Source organism: Sciurus carolinensis, chromosome 1 (assembly GCF_902686445.1).
Source record: "Sciurus carolinensis chromosome 1, mSciCar1.2, whole genome shotgun sequence".
In the NCBI taxonomy this organism is placed as follows: domain Eukaryota; kingdom Metazoa; phylum Chordata; class Mammalia; order Rodentia; family Sciuridae; genus Sciurus; species Sciurus carolinensis.
Window position 1 is genome coordinate 161,147,285 of NC_062213.1, and position 13,377 is coordinate 161,160,661.

The 13,377-nt window shown below is 39.4% G+C and overlaps 1 protein-coding gene across 1 annotated transcript in view; it reads left to right on the plus strand.

Moving 5' to 3' along the window:
* The window catches only part of LOC124966849 (cytochrome P450 2J2), a 42,998-nt gene that overhangs the window by 9,308 nt on the left and 20,313 nt on the right, over positions 1–13,377 (plus strand). The window contains exons 3-7 of the mRNA XM_047528609.1: positions 2,141–2,290; positions 2,696–2,856; positions 7,273–7,449; positions 9,248–9,389; positions 12,355–12,542. Of these exons, the coding sequence (XP_047384565.1) occupies positions 2,141–2,290; positions 2,696–2,856; positions 7,273–7,449; positions 9,248–9,389; positions 12,355–12,542 (818 nt within the window). The remainder of the gene's footprint in view (positions 1–2,140; positions 2,291–2,695; positions 2,857–7,272; positions 7,450–9,247; positions 9,390–12,354; positions 12,543–13,377) is intronic.

Consider the following 13,377-nt stretch of genomic DNA (forward strand, 5'->3'; position numbering starts at 1 on the left):
CATGAGGAATTTAAAGGTGTCTAATGTGGCCAGCAGAGGGATTTAAGGGAGATAATTAAATGGAAATGAAGCTGCTGACCTTGACCAGGAATTCTTGTTGAGAATGTTGGTTTTTATCATGCAAGTTCTTGTTGAGAATGTTGGTTTTTATCCTAACAATGGAAATTATTGAATGGTTTTAAATAGAAAAGGATATTGTATACACTTAAGACTTATTTAGGATGCTGCCTAGTCATGAATGAAGAAAATAAACTTTTGTAGCATTTTAGGTTAGAGTAGATAGAACCTTAGATCAGAGAAGTAACAAGAAAATGACAGTAGGTTAGACCAGGGTAGGGACAGTGAGGCTACATCCAGTTATTCAGGAGGCAAGCCTAATAAGACATAGTGGCCCAGATGTAGGGAGAATGAGATATTGAGGTGACGCCCACACAGGTAGATGATGAACGGTAGGATGAGGTATTTGGCTGAGTATGGCATGGGTGGGAAGTTGTATAGATAAAGCCATGACTTCAACCATGGATATTCTAAGTCTGATAAGCCTTTAATTGGCAAAGTTAAGCAGTTGTCTATATGGCTCTGGAGTTCAGGGACTGAAATAAATGATAACTATCAGTAGATGTTATTTAATATCTTAGGAGTCCTTGAGATTTCCCAGCATGAGTTGAGATGTCCCAATAACGGGGTAAGAAGAGAAGAAGCTTCAGACTTAATCTTGAAGGACTCTGCCATTTCAAGAGTTGATAGAAGATGAACCAGAAAAGAATACAGGAAGTTGCTGGAAGGGTATTAAGAAGAAAATATGGAAGGGTATATCCTGAACTTCGATGTGCAAGAAAAATCATCTCGTGCTGCTTAAAGACCAAGTGAGATGAGGTTGAAAGTTAGCCCTGGACTGACAACAAGGAGGGACGTTTCATTGGGTCAGTGGAGCTGTGATGGCAAAACCAGACCTGGTTGTGAAATGAGTGATAAAAACGTTATGATAAGAAACCAAAGCCTGTGGAAGGATCTGTTCCCCTCCCCTCTCAACTTTTCCCCAGGAACCTAATTACCCCTGGGTCCCTATCTTTTAGATTGTAAATAAATGCCCTAGGAGTCTGACTACTCCCTCCTGAAATGTGACAGATGCCTGTGGAAAGAGCCCTTTCTTCTTATCTGTTTCTATGAGCATGCTTTATGTTCGAGACCCTGCACAAGGCCTTCAGCCCAGTAGATTAGGAATTCTTTTAAAAGAGGAAAAAAGTCCCAATGATAGGATGGGTATAAGATGACACCAAATAACTTATAAATGTTGTGAGGAACTGTGGACCAGGGTTCAGAATTTGGAGTTTTGTTTTCCTCTGGTCCCGCCAGCATGCAATGAAGCTTGGAGTTCTCATCCTCTCTGAGCACTGCTTGCTGCTTCTCGACCAGTCTGTTTCCTGTAATAGAGCCAAAGCCAGGTATCACAAGGAGTTGAGGAGTAGTCATGGAGAAACAGAAGGGCTCAGGGCATTGCCTGTATAATGAAATAGATGGTGGTCTATTGAACACACCAGAATACTCTTCCCTTTCACCTCTGCTATTCTTTCTGTGTGAAATACTCACTGCTCTTGCTTTGTTGAATCATTCCTTCATTTTTTAAAGGTCCCACTTAGGACCTCTCCTATAAAGCCTTTTTTTGCCTCCTAAAAATTATAGACTTTGACTTATCCATGAGTGCATTCTTGGCACTTAGCTTAGCATAACTACTCAACTATATTTATGTGACTACTGTTCAAAGCATGAGTTTTAGAATCAGGGAGACTTGAATTTGAATACCTGATTAAGTGATTACCATGTGACCTTTTAAAGTTTACTTTATCCTTTATTCCCAGTCAGTAAAATGCAGGGGAGGGGAGGGCAATAATTGTATATACCCCATAGAGCTTCTAAGAGTGTTAAATTGCATAATACATAAAAAACACTAAAGTACCTGATGTTGTAAGTAATCAATAAATGTTAGCCCTTGTGTTCATTGCTTTAGGTCTTATTTCTCTGAATAATAGTCAAGTGCCTTAATGTCCTTCCTTTTCTCCGTCTGATACACATATCCATAAAACTGGATATGAATCCAATTAGAATCAGAATACCATAATATTGGCTTTCTTTTCCCAAGGATTGATCATGTCCAATGGCCAAATATGGAAGGAACAAAGAAGATTTACCCTGACAACATTAAGGAATTTTGGTTTAGGACGGAAGAGCCTAGAGGAACGCATCCAGGAGGAGGCCTACCACCTTATAGAGGCAATCAAAGAGGAGAATGGTGAGCATTTCACAAGAGCATTTACAGGAGACTGGGGCCCATTCATTCATTGAATAGATGCTTTTTAAATGCCTAAGTGCATGCCCTGTGATCAGCACTGTGTTAGGCACTGAGGATAGAACAGTGAACAAGTACCAATATGCCTCCCCCAAGGAGTGCTAGCATTAAGTGCACAAAGACAAGCATTAAGCATATTATGGAATTTAAGCCCTGATTATCAATCTGAGCTCCCTGGCACTGATTGCATCCTTGCTGTATCACAGATCCTGTGTAGAGTGTTATGGCCAGCACCTCCTCTATGATTCTCTAGTAGGCATATCTATGTCAGCTAGAACAGATTCCTGTAGAAAATAGAAAGAATCCAATGATTTTGAAGAACTCATCTCTTCCTTTCTTTACCTCCAGGACAGCCTTTCAACCCTCACTTCAAGATCAACAACGCAGTTTCAAACATCATTTGTTCCATCACCTTTGGGGAGCGCTTTGAGTACCATAATGCCCAGTTCCAGGAGCTGCTGAAGTTACTGGATGAGGTCACATGTCTGGAGGCTTCAAAATGCTGCCAAGTAAGCAGTCATCTTCCGTATGTTGGTTAAGGCCATTAGGGCTGATCGCATACACACCTGGGTTCTTCCTTTTTTGTTTTTTTAAGTTGAAATGTAATGTTTTAAAATTAATTTAACAAAAACTTATTTGAAATCAAACTTTTGATTTTAGTGTTCTTCATAATGTTGAATATTTACTAAATGCAGGAAACATTTCTAAGATTCCTGTAGAGTACAAAGTTATATAAGACATACATTTGTGTTCGTCTTTTATAAAGAACAACCCTACTGCCATTGCCTTTGAATCTCTCCTCTCCATGTGCCTCCAAACATATCCATTTCCTTCCTGCCTCAAGCACCCTTCTGAGTGTGGTTTCTCTCTTGGTGGGTTGTTTTGAGATTCATCTGTTTTGGTTGGTCTTATTTTTTTTTTTTTTTAATGCAGACTAGCTTTGCCTTGTATGAATGTGCCCCTGTTTGTTCATCTGTTCTCTATTGTTTGGACAAATGTGAGCCTTTCCCAGCTTAGGGATGTTAAGAATAGAGTTGCCACCAAGATTCTTTTACTTGTGTTCATGGGGACGCACCCACTCATTTGTCTTGCATATGTATCTGGACATAAAAGATAAATAAAGATTTCAGAAATACTTGCACTATTTACATGACCATCAGCACTTGATACTATCAATCTTCTCACTTCATAAGTTATAGTCCTGTGGGTTTCAAACTTTACCCCTTTCTTGGTGGACCCTATACCACAACTTTTGTCCCTCAAGGCCTTTGAATCTGTCAAAAAACTCTCTTCAGCTTCTTGGTCTTTCAGCAACTTTTCTGAATTTGGAAAATACTTCTAGAGGAAAATCAACACTGTGTTGAAGTCACTGCTCCGGCTTCCCTATTCCCCTAAGCCTTGTCCCTGAGGTTACCTGACTATGGTGTATATGTGTGAATTTTTGTGTGTGCACATGTGTGTTATTGTTTTAATCTTGGTGTTCTCTCAGTAGAATAGTTGCCCTCAAATCTCTCAGTCTGCCATTCCTAAATTTTAAAAAAGTATTTGAGTTTAGAAAAAAAAGAACTTTAGTTTTGAAAATTAGACATGTATAAAAGTAGAGAAAATGAAATCATGCTCCCTGTGTACTTGCTAATCAACTCTAATAACTTTCAACACATGGCTGATCTTCCTTGATCTGTATCCATGTCCCCCTACTCCTCTGGCCCTTGAATTATTTTGGATCAAATTATAGACATCAATTGTATATTTTAGTAAATAACTATTATAAATATAATATAAATTTTTCAGTATATATTTCTAAAATGAACCATTTTAACAGAAATACACTATTGCACCTGAAAAATATGAATGAATACTTATTATCTTCAAATTCCTAGTCAGTGCTTGGATATTCCCAGATGCCTCACAATTGCTTTTCTGATTGTTTCCTTTGAACCAGCGTCTAAATGGGGTCCATATATTGCCTTTGGATGCTGTGTCACTGAAGTATCATTTAATCTATGACTTCCTGTCCATTTGCTTTTTTTCCCCTTACAATTTAATTCTTGATAAAATTGAGTTGTTTGTCCATAGAGAATTCCACATTTTGGATTTTGTAAATTGCATTCTTTTGGAATTGAATATGTTCTTCTATTCCTGTATTTTATATACATTAGTAATTATATCTAGAGAGTTGAACAGAATTGGATTTACTTTTTGAAATTATCTACTTTTTAGGTGCTACTTAATGTCTGGTTGTCTCATATGTTAAGATTGATTGGTGGTTTCATGTGTTATTAGCCTGATCCATCTATTCTATCTATTATGCCTTATCCACTTTTTTACATAATAAAAAAATGATTGATGATCATTGCCTATACCCATCTTTCTCTGAAAGATTCATGATTGGTAATATTCTAATTCTTTATTGCTTTATTGCTATTTATTTTGTACTGATCAACTTTGGTAAACTCTTATACATATTAAATTATAATATCTGAATGTCTTTATAGACAGTCATTGTATGCAAGTAATAATAGCATTGTGTCTTCATTTCTGATTCTTCTTTTGGGGGAGGGTACCAGGGAATGAATTCAGGGGCACTTGACCACTGAGCCACATTCCCAGCCCTATTTTGTATTTTATTTAGAGACAGGATCTCACTGAGGTGATTAGTGCCTCACTTTTGCTGAGGCTGGCTTAGAACTCACAATCCTCCTGCCTCTGCCTCCCGAGACTCTGGGATTACAGGTGTATGCCACCACAACTGGCCATTTCTGATTCTTATAACTTTTATATCTTCTTGTTTCATTGTGCTGGGAACAGTATCCAGTGTGCTAAAATTTTCTACTAAGATGGTGAATTTCTTTATTGCTCCATTTCTGTCAGTTTTTACTTATATGTTTTATAGCTATGTTGTTAGATGCAAATGAATTTAAATTAATTTTTTATAGTAAATTGAAACATTATAATTATTTATGAGTTTTCTTTATGTTTATTAATATTTCTTCCCTAAAATTGATTTTGACTGAGATGACAATAGTTTATAATTTTCTTTTGTTTTTCATCTGGTTCATTTTTTTTCTATACTTTCTACTTTTCTAAGTCCTTATATTTTCGATATTTTCTTTTTAAATAGTATAAAAGTAAATTTTGTACCCAATTTGACAATATTTTTCTTTTTATTGGAGCACTTAGTTCCTTCCTTTTATCAAATTTATTGACAAATGAAAACTACCTTATGATCACTTTGTGGCTTCTATTTTTCTCCTGTTTTGACTCATTATTATTATTAAGTTTTCTTTATATCCTATTTTTCCTTATATTCATTTAGAAGATTAGCATTTTTTCTATTTCTTTAGTATGTGCCTTAGAATTTTTATTATTATTATATTAGTCTTTACCCTAAAATTTTTGATGTGCACAATTAACTGCCAGCATCTGAGCTTAATGCCTTTGTGCTCTGCCAAAATAATGCATGATCTTCAGAACATACCTCTTGTCACTCCTTTAGGTCACTGTCATCATGTATTTCAGTTTGTTTGTTTGTTTAACTAGAAAACAAATAATTGTTATTGTTTTATGCAATGTCTGTTTGTCTGCTTAATATCAGTTTCTGTTTTTATCATCCTATCTTCAATGTTAAAGCCCCCTCATGAATTTCATTTAGTGGAGATATTTTGGATTCAAAAATATCTTTACACTGTGATTTCCTCTAATTTAGTCTTGAGATTTCTGCAAGGAAAATGACTATAAGCCAAGATAGCCCCTTCCTAGGAGAGCCCTGACAAGCAGGAGGGTTAGGTTTCGGGCTGACCAGGTGAGACACAATATAACAAGGTCGTGAAGTAACAGAAGCATGATACTACTCACAGATCCTGAGAGTGAGGGGGCTCCCCCGAGGACTGGTGGGAGGTCTCGGAATGGCAGGATCTCAGCCAGTGGGTGGAGAGAGAGAGAGAGAGGCAGAAAGACAGAGCTTATGAGACCAAGTCTTCAAGGGCCATGGTGGTCTCTCACGCTTTCCCTGGGGGTGGTGAATTGCTAGCTTTAAGAAAACACTCTCTGGGCTTGAAAGGGAAACATATTTAAATGACTCCAGTATTAGCCATTATTATTTTCATAGTTACCAGCTGTGGGATGGGTTGGGATAGGGCCAGTGAGATGGAGAATAAGCAAGCTATATTCTAATCACAAAGGAAGGAGAAGTTTAACTAGGTCAAAGGTGATGGATACAGTGGGGTTTCAAGTGACTCATGTCAAATTCAATGGATACCGAGGCAGCAACTGTATTAAACAAACTTATGATATTTCATTTTGCTTAAAACATATTAAAAAGAATTCGACCTTTTTTCTCTTTGCACACTGAAACTATTCCTTCACCATCCTCTAGGCTGGTGCCAGCAAAGTCAGCTAGACATGTATTGCTATTCCTTCAAAACTACTTTTTCCTTTTCTCTGGAAGCATTTTCTCTGGACACATGAACTGTCCAGTGGAAGGTGGCAGGGAGGGATAAAAAGGAGGCAGTGGGGCTGCAGGGGCCAACTCTGTAGGGCTTATAGGCCCGAGAAATGATGCCAGACTTTATCTGAGTGTAGCGGAAAGCCATTGGAGGAACGAAAGCCAAAGAGTCAAACTGTTATATGATACTCTGGCAGCTCTGTGGAAAATAGGCTTGGAACGGGGTTAAGAGTGGAACAAGGAAACTGCTAAAAGTTATGGCAGCCTTTGGGTAGGAGGTAGCATTCGGGTTTGTACTGGGGTGGTAAGCTCTTGGGCTGATGAGAAGTGCGTAGAGCGTTGAAATGCCTGCCAGAGGGACTAGAGAGAGAGGAGAAGTCCCCAGCTGAAGCAAATAAAAGAGATGGAAAGAGAAAACTTCTTATAAAGTGCAAAAGTGGCCCCATGTTGTCTCCATGATCATTTTGGTTTTTGCCATTAGCTCTACGGTATCTTTCCATGGATAATGAAATTCCTTCCTGGCCCTCATCAAACTGTCTTCAGCAACTGGGATAAGCTGAAACTGTTTGTTTCTCGTGAAGTTGAAAAGCACAAGAAAGATTGGAATCCTGACGAGTCAAGAGACTTTATTGATGCTTATCTCAAGGAAATTGAGAAGGTAAGGAAAACAAATTTGTATCCTTTGTTTTTTTCTTAAGGAACAAATAACTGTCTATTAGTTTTCAATAGTAGCTGTTAAAGGTTATCACAAATTTAATGGCTTACTATGGTACAGATGTGTTATTCTCTTACCTTTCTGAATGACAGAAGTCCAGTTCTGATGATAGAAGTCAAACTCAGTTTCACTGGGCTAGAAGTCCAGGTGTTGGTCTGGCTAGCTCCTGTGAAGTGTCTAAGGATTGGTTTCCATGACTTTCCCAGCTTCTGGAGGCTTTGACTTGTGGTTCCTTCCTCCATCTTCAGCACCAGGATAGCATCACCTCCCTTGTCTGATCTCCCTGCTTCCATCTTTACACCTTCTCTCTCTGACTCTCTGACTTTGACCTTCTTCCCTCCATTTTATAAGGATAATTCAGGATAATATTCTCAATTCAAAACCCTTAGATTAATCACATCTGTGAAATCCCTTTTGCTATATAACAACATGCACGGGTTTCAGGGTTTTGAACGTGGACATCTTTTTGGATCATGGTTCAATCACCATAGGCAAGTAAAAACAACTCAGGAGGCTGAGGTGCTTTGAAATAAAGACAAAGGTTTAATGGCATTTGGTTTGAGGCCCTGAGAATGCCCAAATACTTCCTTTTTATCCCCCATTGCTTACCCCTACCTGTACCTGAAGGAGCTATATACAAAGGGGAAAAGAGAAATTAAGCTTCAAAGCTCTATTTTAGTTGCTCTTGAGGCCAGTTACCTTGTCTCAGCTCTCACTGCACAGAACACATGTAAAGCTGAATTGGATCCCAGATTTTAACCTTAAAGTCTGAGTGAGGCTTCTGCCTCCACCCCTTCCTCACCTCACCCACTTTCCAACCTTACAGACAAGAATCAGGAAATAAACCCAAGTGGGTAGAGGCCTTGGACACAGTGGTTCTGTGACTAATGTACATCACTGAATCAGCATCATAATCTTTGACTCATCAGATTATGTGTTCCTGTATCTGGAGGACACATCTTATCTCTTAGTCCACCTTACTGGCAAAATATTAATAGAATTAATATTAATTTTCTCCTTAGAGGAGGAGGTCTCCTTAGAGGTGTGGGACCATTAACATTAAGAGCAATGCTGAAAACTGAAGCTTCAAGAGGAAGGTAGAAAAGATGATGGAGTGTTATAAGGAATTAATTAATGGAATCAAAGAGGTTAAAACTACAAAAGATGTGGGGGGAGATAGGAAAATTGTACATAGAGAAATTCAGTTTATACTTTGTAATATTAGCACAAACATTTGTTGAGTGTTTGCTATATCCCTTTTGCATCTCAGTAAATTATAATGCCATCTTAAGGGATGCTTCTTATTTCCATTCGATAAGGCAGGAAATGGAAGCATAGAGACATTAAATGACTTATCCTGGGTCATACAGCTAATAAGTGATCTAGTAAGTTATGTGGTCAGTATTGGAAGCCAAGTCTGTCTCATTCACATCCCATTCTCTTTCCACTACACTAACAGCTTCCCCTGAGTTACAGGCATAAAAAAAAAAAAAAAAAAAAAAAAAAGTGGCTGTTTTGATTTTTATCCACTACTATTTAAAAGTTTCCAGCACTTCCAGTTACCTACCCGTCCTCTCAGGCCCCACTGCAGACAATGTTAATGATATTGCTGTCCCCTGAGGAGGTCCAAGGGAAAGTCATTTCTCCTGGGGACTTTTCCTTCCATTTTCTTAGAATGAAGCCCCAGTCGTTTTTGGTGACCACGAGTCCTCTGAATTAAGTAACAAATACTGTTTTCTAGTACACAGGCAAGAATGCTTCAAGTTTCCATGAAGAGAACCTCATCTGCAGCACCCTGGACCTCTTCTTTGCTGGAACTGAGACAACTTCCACAACGCTGCGCTGGGGTCTGCTTTACTTGGCCCTCTACCCAGAAGTCCAAGGTGAGAGTGACAGTGCGTGTGCCTGGCCCAGGACACATGGTGCCTCCTGAACACAGGCTCAGGGTTGGGCAGAAGCTGCCTGGGTTAGCAGGGAAAGAGAGGAGAGTCAGGAGGCGGTGCACACTTGAGTGTGCACACATTCACCATATTTCCATCCAGGAATTTGAGGGGACTTGGTAGAATAAGTGTTAGAGTCCCTGCCTCCATGAAGCTCCAAGTCTAGGGGAAAACAGGGAACCCAACTGACATTATGATAGGGCCCAGCAAAGAATTACTGTCTCATATGAATATCCACTCATGGCCTTCTGTTCTTTAAAGCAACACCTTCCTGTTTCCCCCTGATAATGCCCAGACTCTTTTTTTGGTACTGTTTTATTTGTTTGTTATTATTGTCATTGTTGTTTTTCCATGCTAAGGTCCAAACCCAGGGCCTCATGCAAGCAAGGCAAGCTCTCGGCCACTCCACAGAGCCACATCCCCAGCCCTGGTATATAATGCTCTCTGATGCGCCATTTTCTGCCTGTCCTGCCTCAGCAGCACCCCTCCTACAAGGTGGCTTCACTCAATTCTGTGTCATTTTCTTGACACTGTCCTTCTTTATGCCTCTATGTCACAATATCTGCTCTTCCCTCTGCCAAGAACATACTTTCTGAGTTTCTTCACATGGTGAACCCCCAACTTTTCTAGAAGAATCTGCCCAATACTACTACCTGAGATGTTTCTTCATTCCTGCAGGAAATTGCTAGCTAAGAAATGACTGACAATTTCTTCCTCCAGAGCTGACCAGGGCACCTCTATTACTGTGCTTACAGCACATTATACATAGATTCCCCACAGACTGCGTCCCTTTGAGGACAATGGTTGTTCCCAACATTTTTGCTTCTCTAGGTTCTAGAACAGTTTGGACAGGTGGAGGTTGGAAACAGTCATGGAATGGTTTTTAGAATTGTGGGTAACAATTTATGAACGAGACATAAGATCAATTTAGTAGATCACAGTCAACTATCCCCCCCCAAGATAAAAATAGAGAAGATCGAAGTGCTTGCCATGTACCAAGGATATATTCATTCATGAAACTTTACTTTTCTCACACATTGATTTACAAATGCATGCTTTATATGTGTGTGTATTTACATATATGCATTTTGGGTCATGATAGAAAATGCATCTCTTCCTGAATATTACATTTTTAAAAAAGTTTAAAAGTCAGTGAGTTAGAATATGGATTTGGCTTCTGGACTGGATGCTCCAAAATAACATTAGAGAAGTTAAAATTGATAGAAGTACACAATCAAGTTCATAGCCGCATTCTTCATAAGAGACTAAAGGTGGAAGCAACCCAAAGGTTCATTGGCCATGAATGGATAAACACAATGAGGAATGTATGTGAGATGGACTATTATTTAGCTGTAAAGAGGAAACAAGTTCTGATATATGCCATGGCATTGCTGAACTTTGAGGACATCATGCTAAGTTAAATAAGCCAGTCACAGAACAAATTTTGTATGATTCCATTTAGGTGGATTATCTCGGGTAGTCAATTTCATAGAGACAGAAAGTAGAATAGTGGTGGCCACAGGCTCAGGGAGGAGGAAGTGAGTTATCTACTGTATATAGAATATCAGTGTTGCAAAATAAAAAAGTTCTGAAGGTTGGTGACTTCCTGACAGTAGGACTCTATTTAACATCTGAACTGTACACCTAAAAGGATTAAGATGGTGAATTTTATGTTATATGTCTTTTACCTCATGAAACTTATTTTAAAAAAAACTGGACAGTAACACAAATAATAGATGCTTTTTTCCCTCAGGTTAAAAGAAAAAAAAAAAAAAAAAACCTAAAGCTGGACTTTATAAAGCCCTTGGAGTTCCAAACTCCTTTCCACCTGTTGCTCTGTTGTGTCTAGAATGGAGTCTTTCTTGGTACCCTAGGATGGCTCAGCACAAAGACAGACCTTCCACCTCTAGGAAGGGAAAGAGGGAATGGAAGCAAATGTCCTTCCTTTAAAGACTTGTTCCAAGGAATAAACATCACTTCTACTTATGTCCTATTGGCCGGAACTTAGTCACATGGTCATACTTGGTCCCAGAAAAATCTAGGAAAGGTAATTTTCAACCGGACAATCAGGTAGCCAGCTCAAATCACTATGACTGCAGCAAGGAGACAAATATATTGGAGGACAGCTAGTAGTTTCTGTGAGCTGAGCCATGCCAATCTTGTTGAAAGCTCATCTAAATGAATTCCTGTAAATCTCAAAACATCCTTCAATGAAAGCAGACTTATCCTCATTAATCAGATGAAAAAATTGAGGCTCAAAGGATTTGAGTAGCTTGCAGAACAATGTTGCAGAGCAGGAGTCTGCTATTCACTCTCTGCTCTCATGCTCCCCTTGAGAAGTGGGAGTCTTCAGATCTGCTATGGTCTGGATGTTTGTGTCCACCTTATCAAATCCCTATGTGGAAACCTAATTATGGTGCGATGGTATTGGGAGGTGATAAACCCTTGTGAATGGCATTAGTGCCCCTGTGAAACAGTTCCCGGCAAGCTGCCTTGCTCCTTGCAACTTGTGCTGACACAGCAACAAGGTCCCACCTCTGAACCAGAAAGTGGGACCTCCCCAGGCACCAAATCTGCTGGTGCCTTGATCTTAGACAGCCCAGGCTCCAGATCTATGAGAATTAAATTTCTGTTATTTTTAAGTCATTCTGTATACAGAACTTTATCATAGAAGCGTGACCCTACTATGAATTTCGCCACACTGATCCTAGGTATTCCATTCCTTGGCCTAATCAGATTCAAGGAGAGTGACAGAGTTGACGATTTTCTAATTAAGGACCATTTTATTTCTTTGCAACCTGATCACTAGTTGAAATGCAACAGGTGAGATCTTGTAGATCACTTCTACATCTTTAGAAAAAAGTATAGAAGTTTAAAAACTTAATAGAATTTCCCTCTTCTCTTCCAGAAAAAGTACATGCTGAGATTGACAGAGTGCTGGGCCCATGGCAGCAGCCAAGCATGGCTGCCCGAGAGTCCATGCCCTACACCAATGCTGTCATCCACGAGGTGCAGAGAATGGGCAACATCATCCCCCTGAACGTCCCCAGAGAAGTGGTGGCTGATACCACTCTGGCTGGATACTACCTGCCAAAGGTAATGAAGCACATCCAGTGTCAACTTCAAGCCTGTCTTTGAGATCATCACAGAACCTGCACTTGCATTTGAAAAGTCATATATTCCTGTCCCAAAGAGTCACCTAAATGGGGAGAGAGATAGATTTTACCTGATCTAATACTAACTTTTTCTCCATGTATTTAACTAGATACTAATAAGTGTTATGGGGGATGGGGAAAGAAAGATTCCTAGCGCAAATGTGTTTAGGCCAAGACAGGCTTTGTTTGGTTTTGTTTTGTTTGTTCATTTTGTTTTGTTTGCTGTGGGACTTCTCAGTGTTCTCACTCTGCTAACATGCATTGTGGCTTGTGGTGGCACATAGCAGGCAGCAGCAGTTCTCTGTCAGACAGTGCCATAGAGCCCTTTTCTTTACCTTGGTAGAGCCTCTCTCAGAACTAGGGACCTGCCACACTTTGGAAAATGTGGAAGGACATTTGAGATTACCTGGGCCAAACCACATTAATACTGGTGTTCCTAATATCATGTCCCCACAGGTATTTTTCCAGCTTTTACTTACAGCCCCGTGATGGAGAACTTTCCATTTCATAAAAGAATCCAATCCAGTGTGTGCAATGTTCATGATTAGAATGGGAGAGGAAGGAAGGAATACTTACTAAGCAATGATTACCTGTCATGGACTAGCCTCTTTCAAAATGCCTTAGTTCTCAGGACAACCGTTATTCCCTTCTTAGAGATTAAGAAGTTGAGGCTCAGGGAAATAAGGCTTGCATGAGATCTCGACTACTAACTGACGATAGTTGGATCTAGAACCAGAGCTGTTCTGATTATTTGTATTATGCGATGCTCCCTCCAC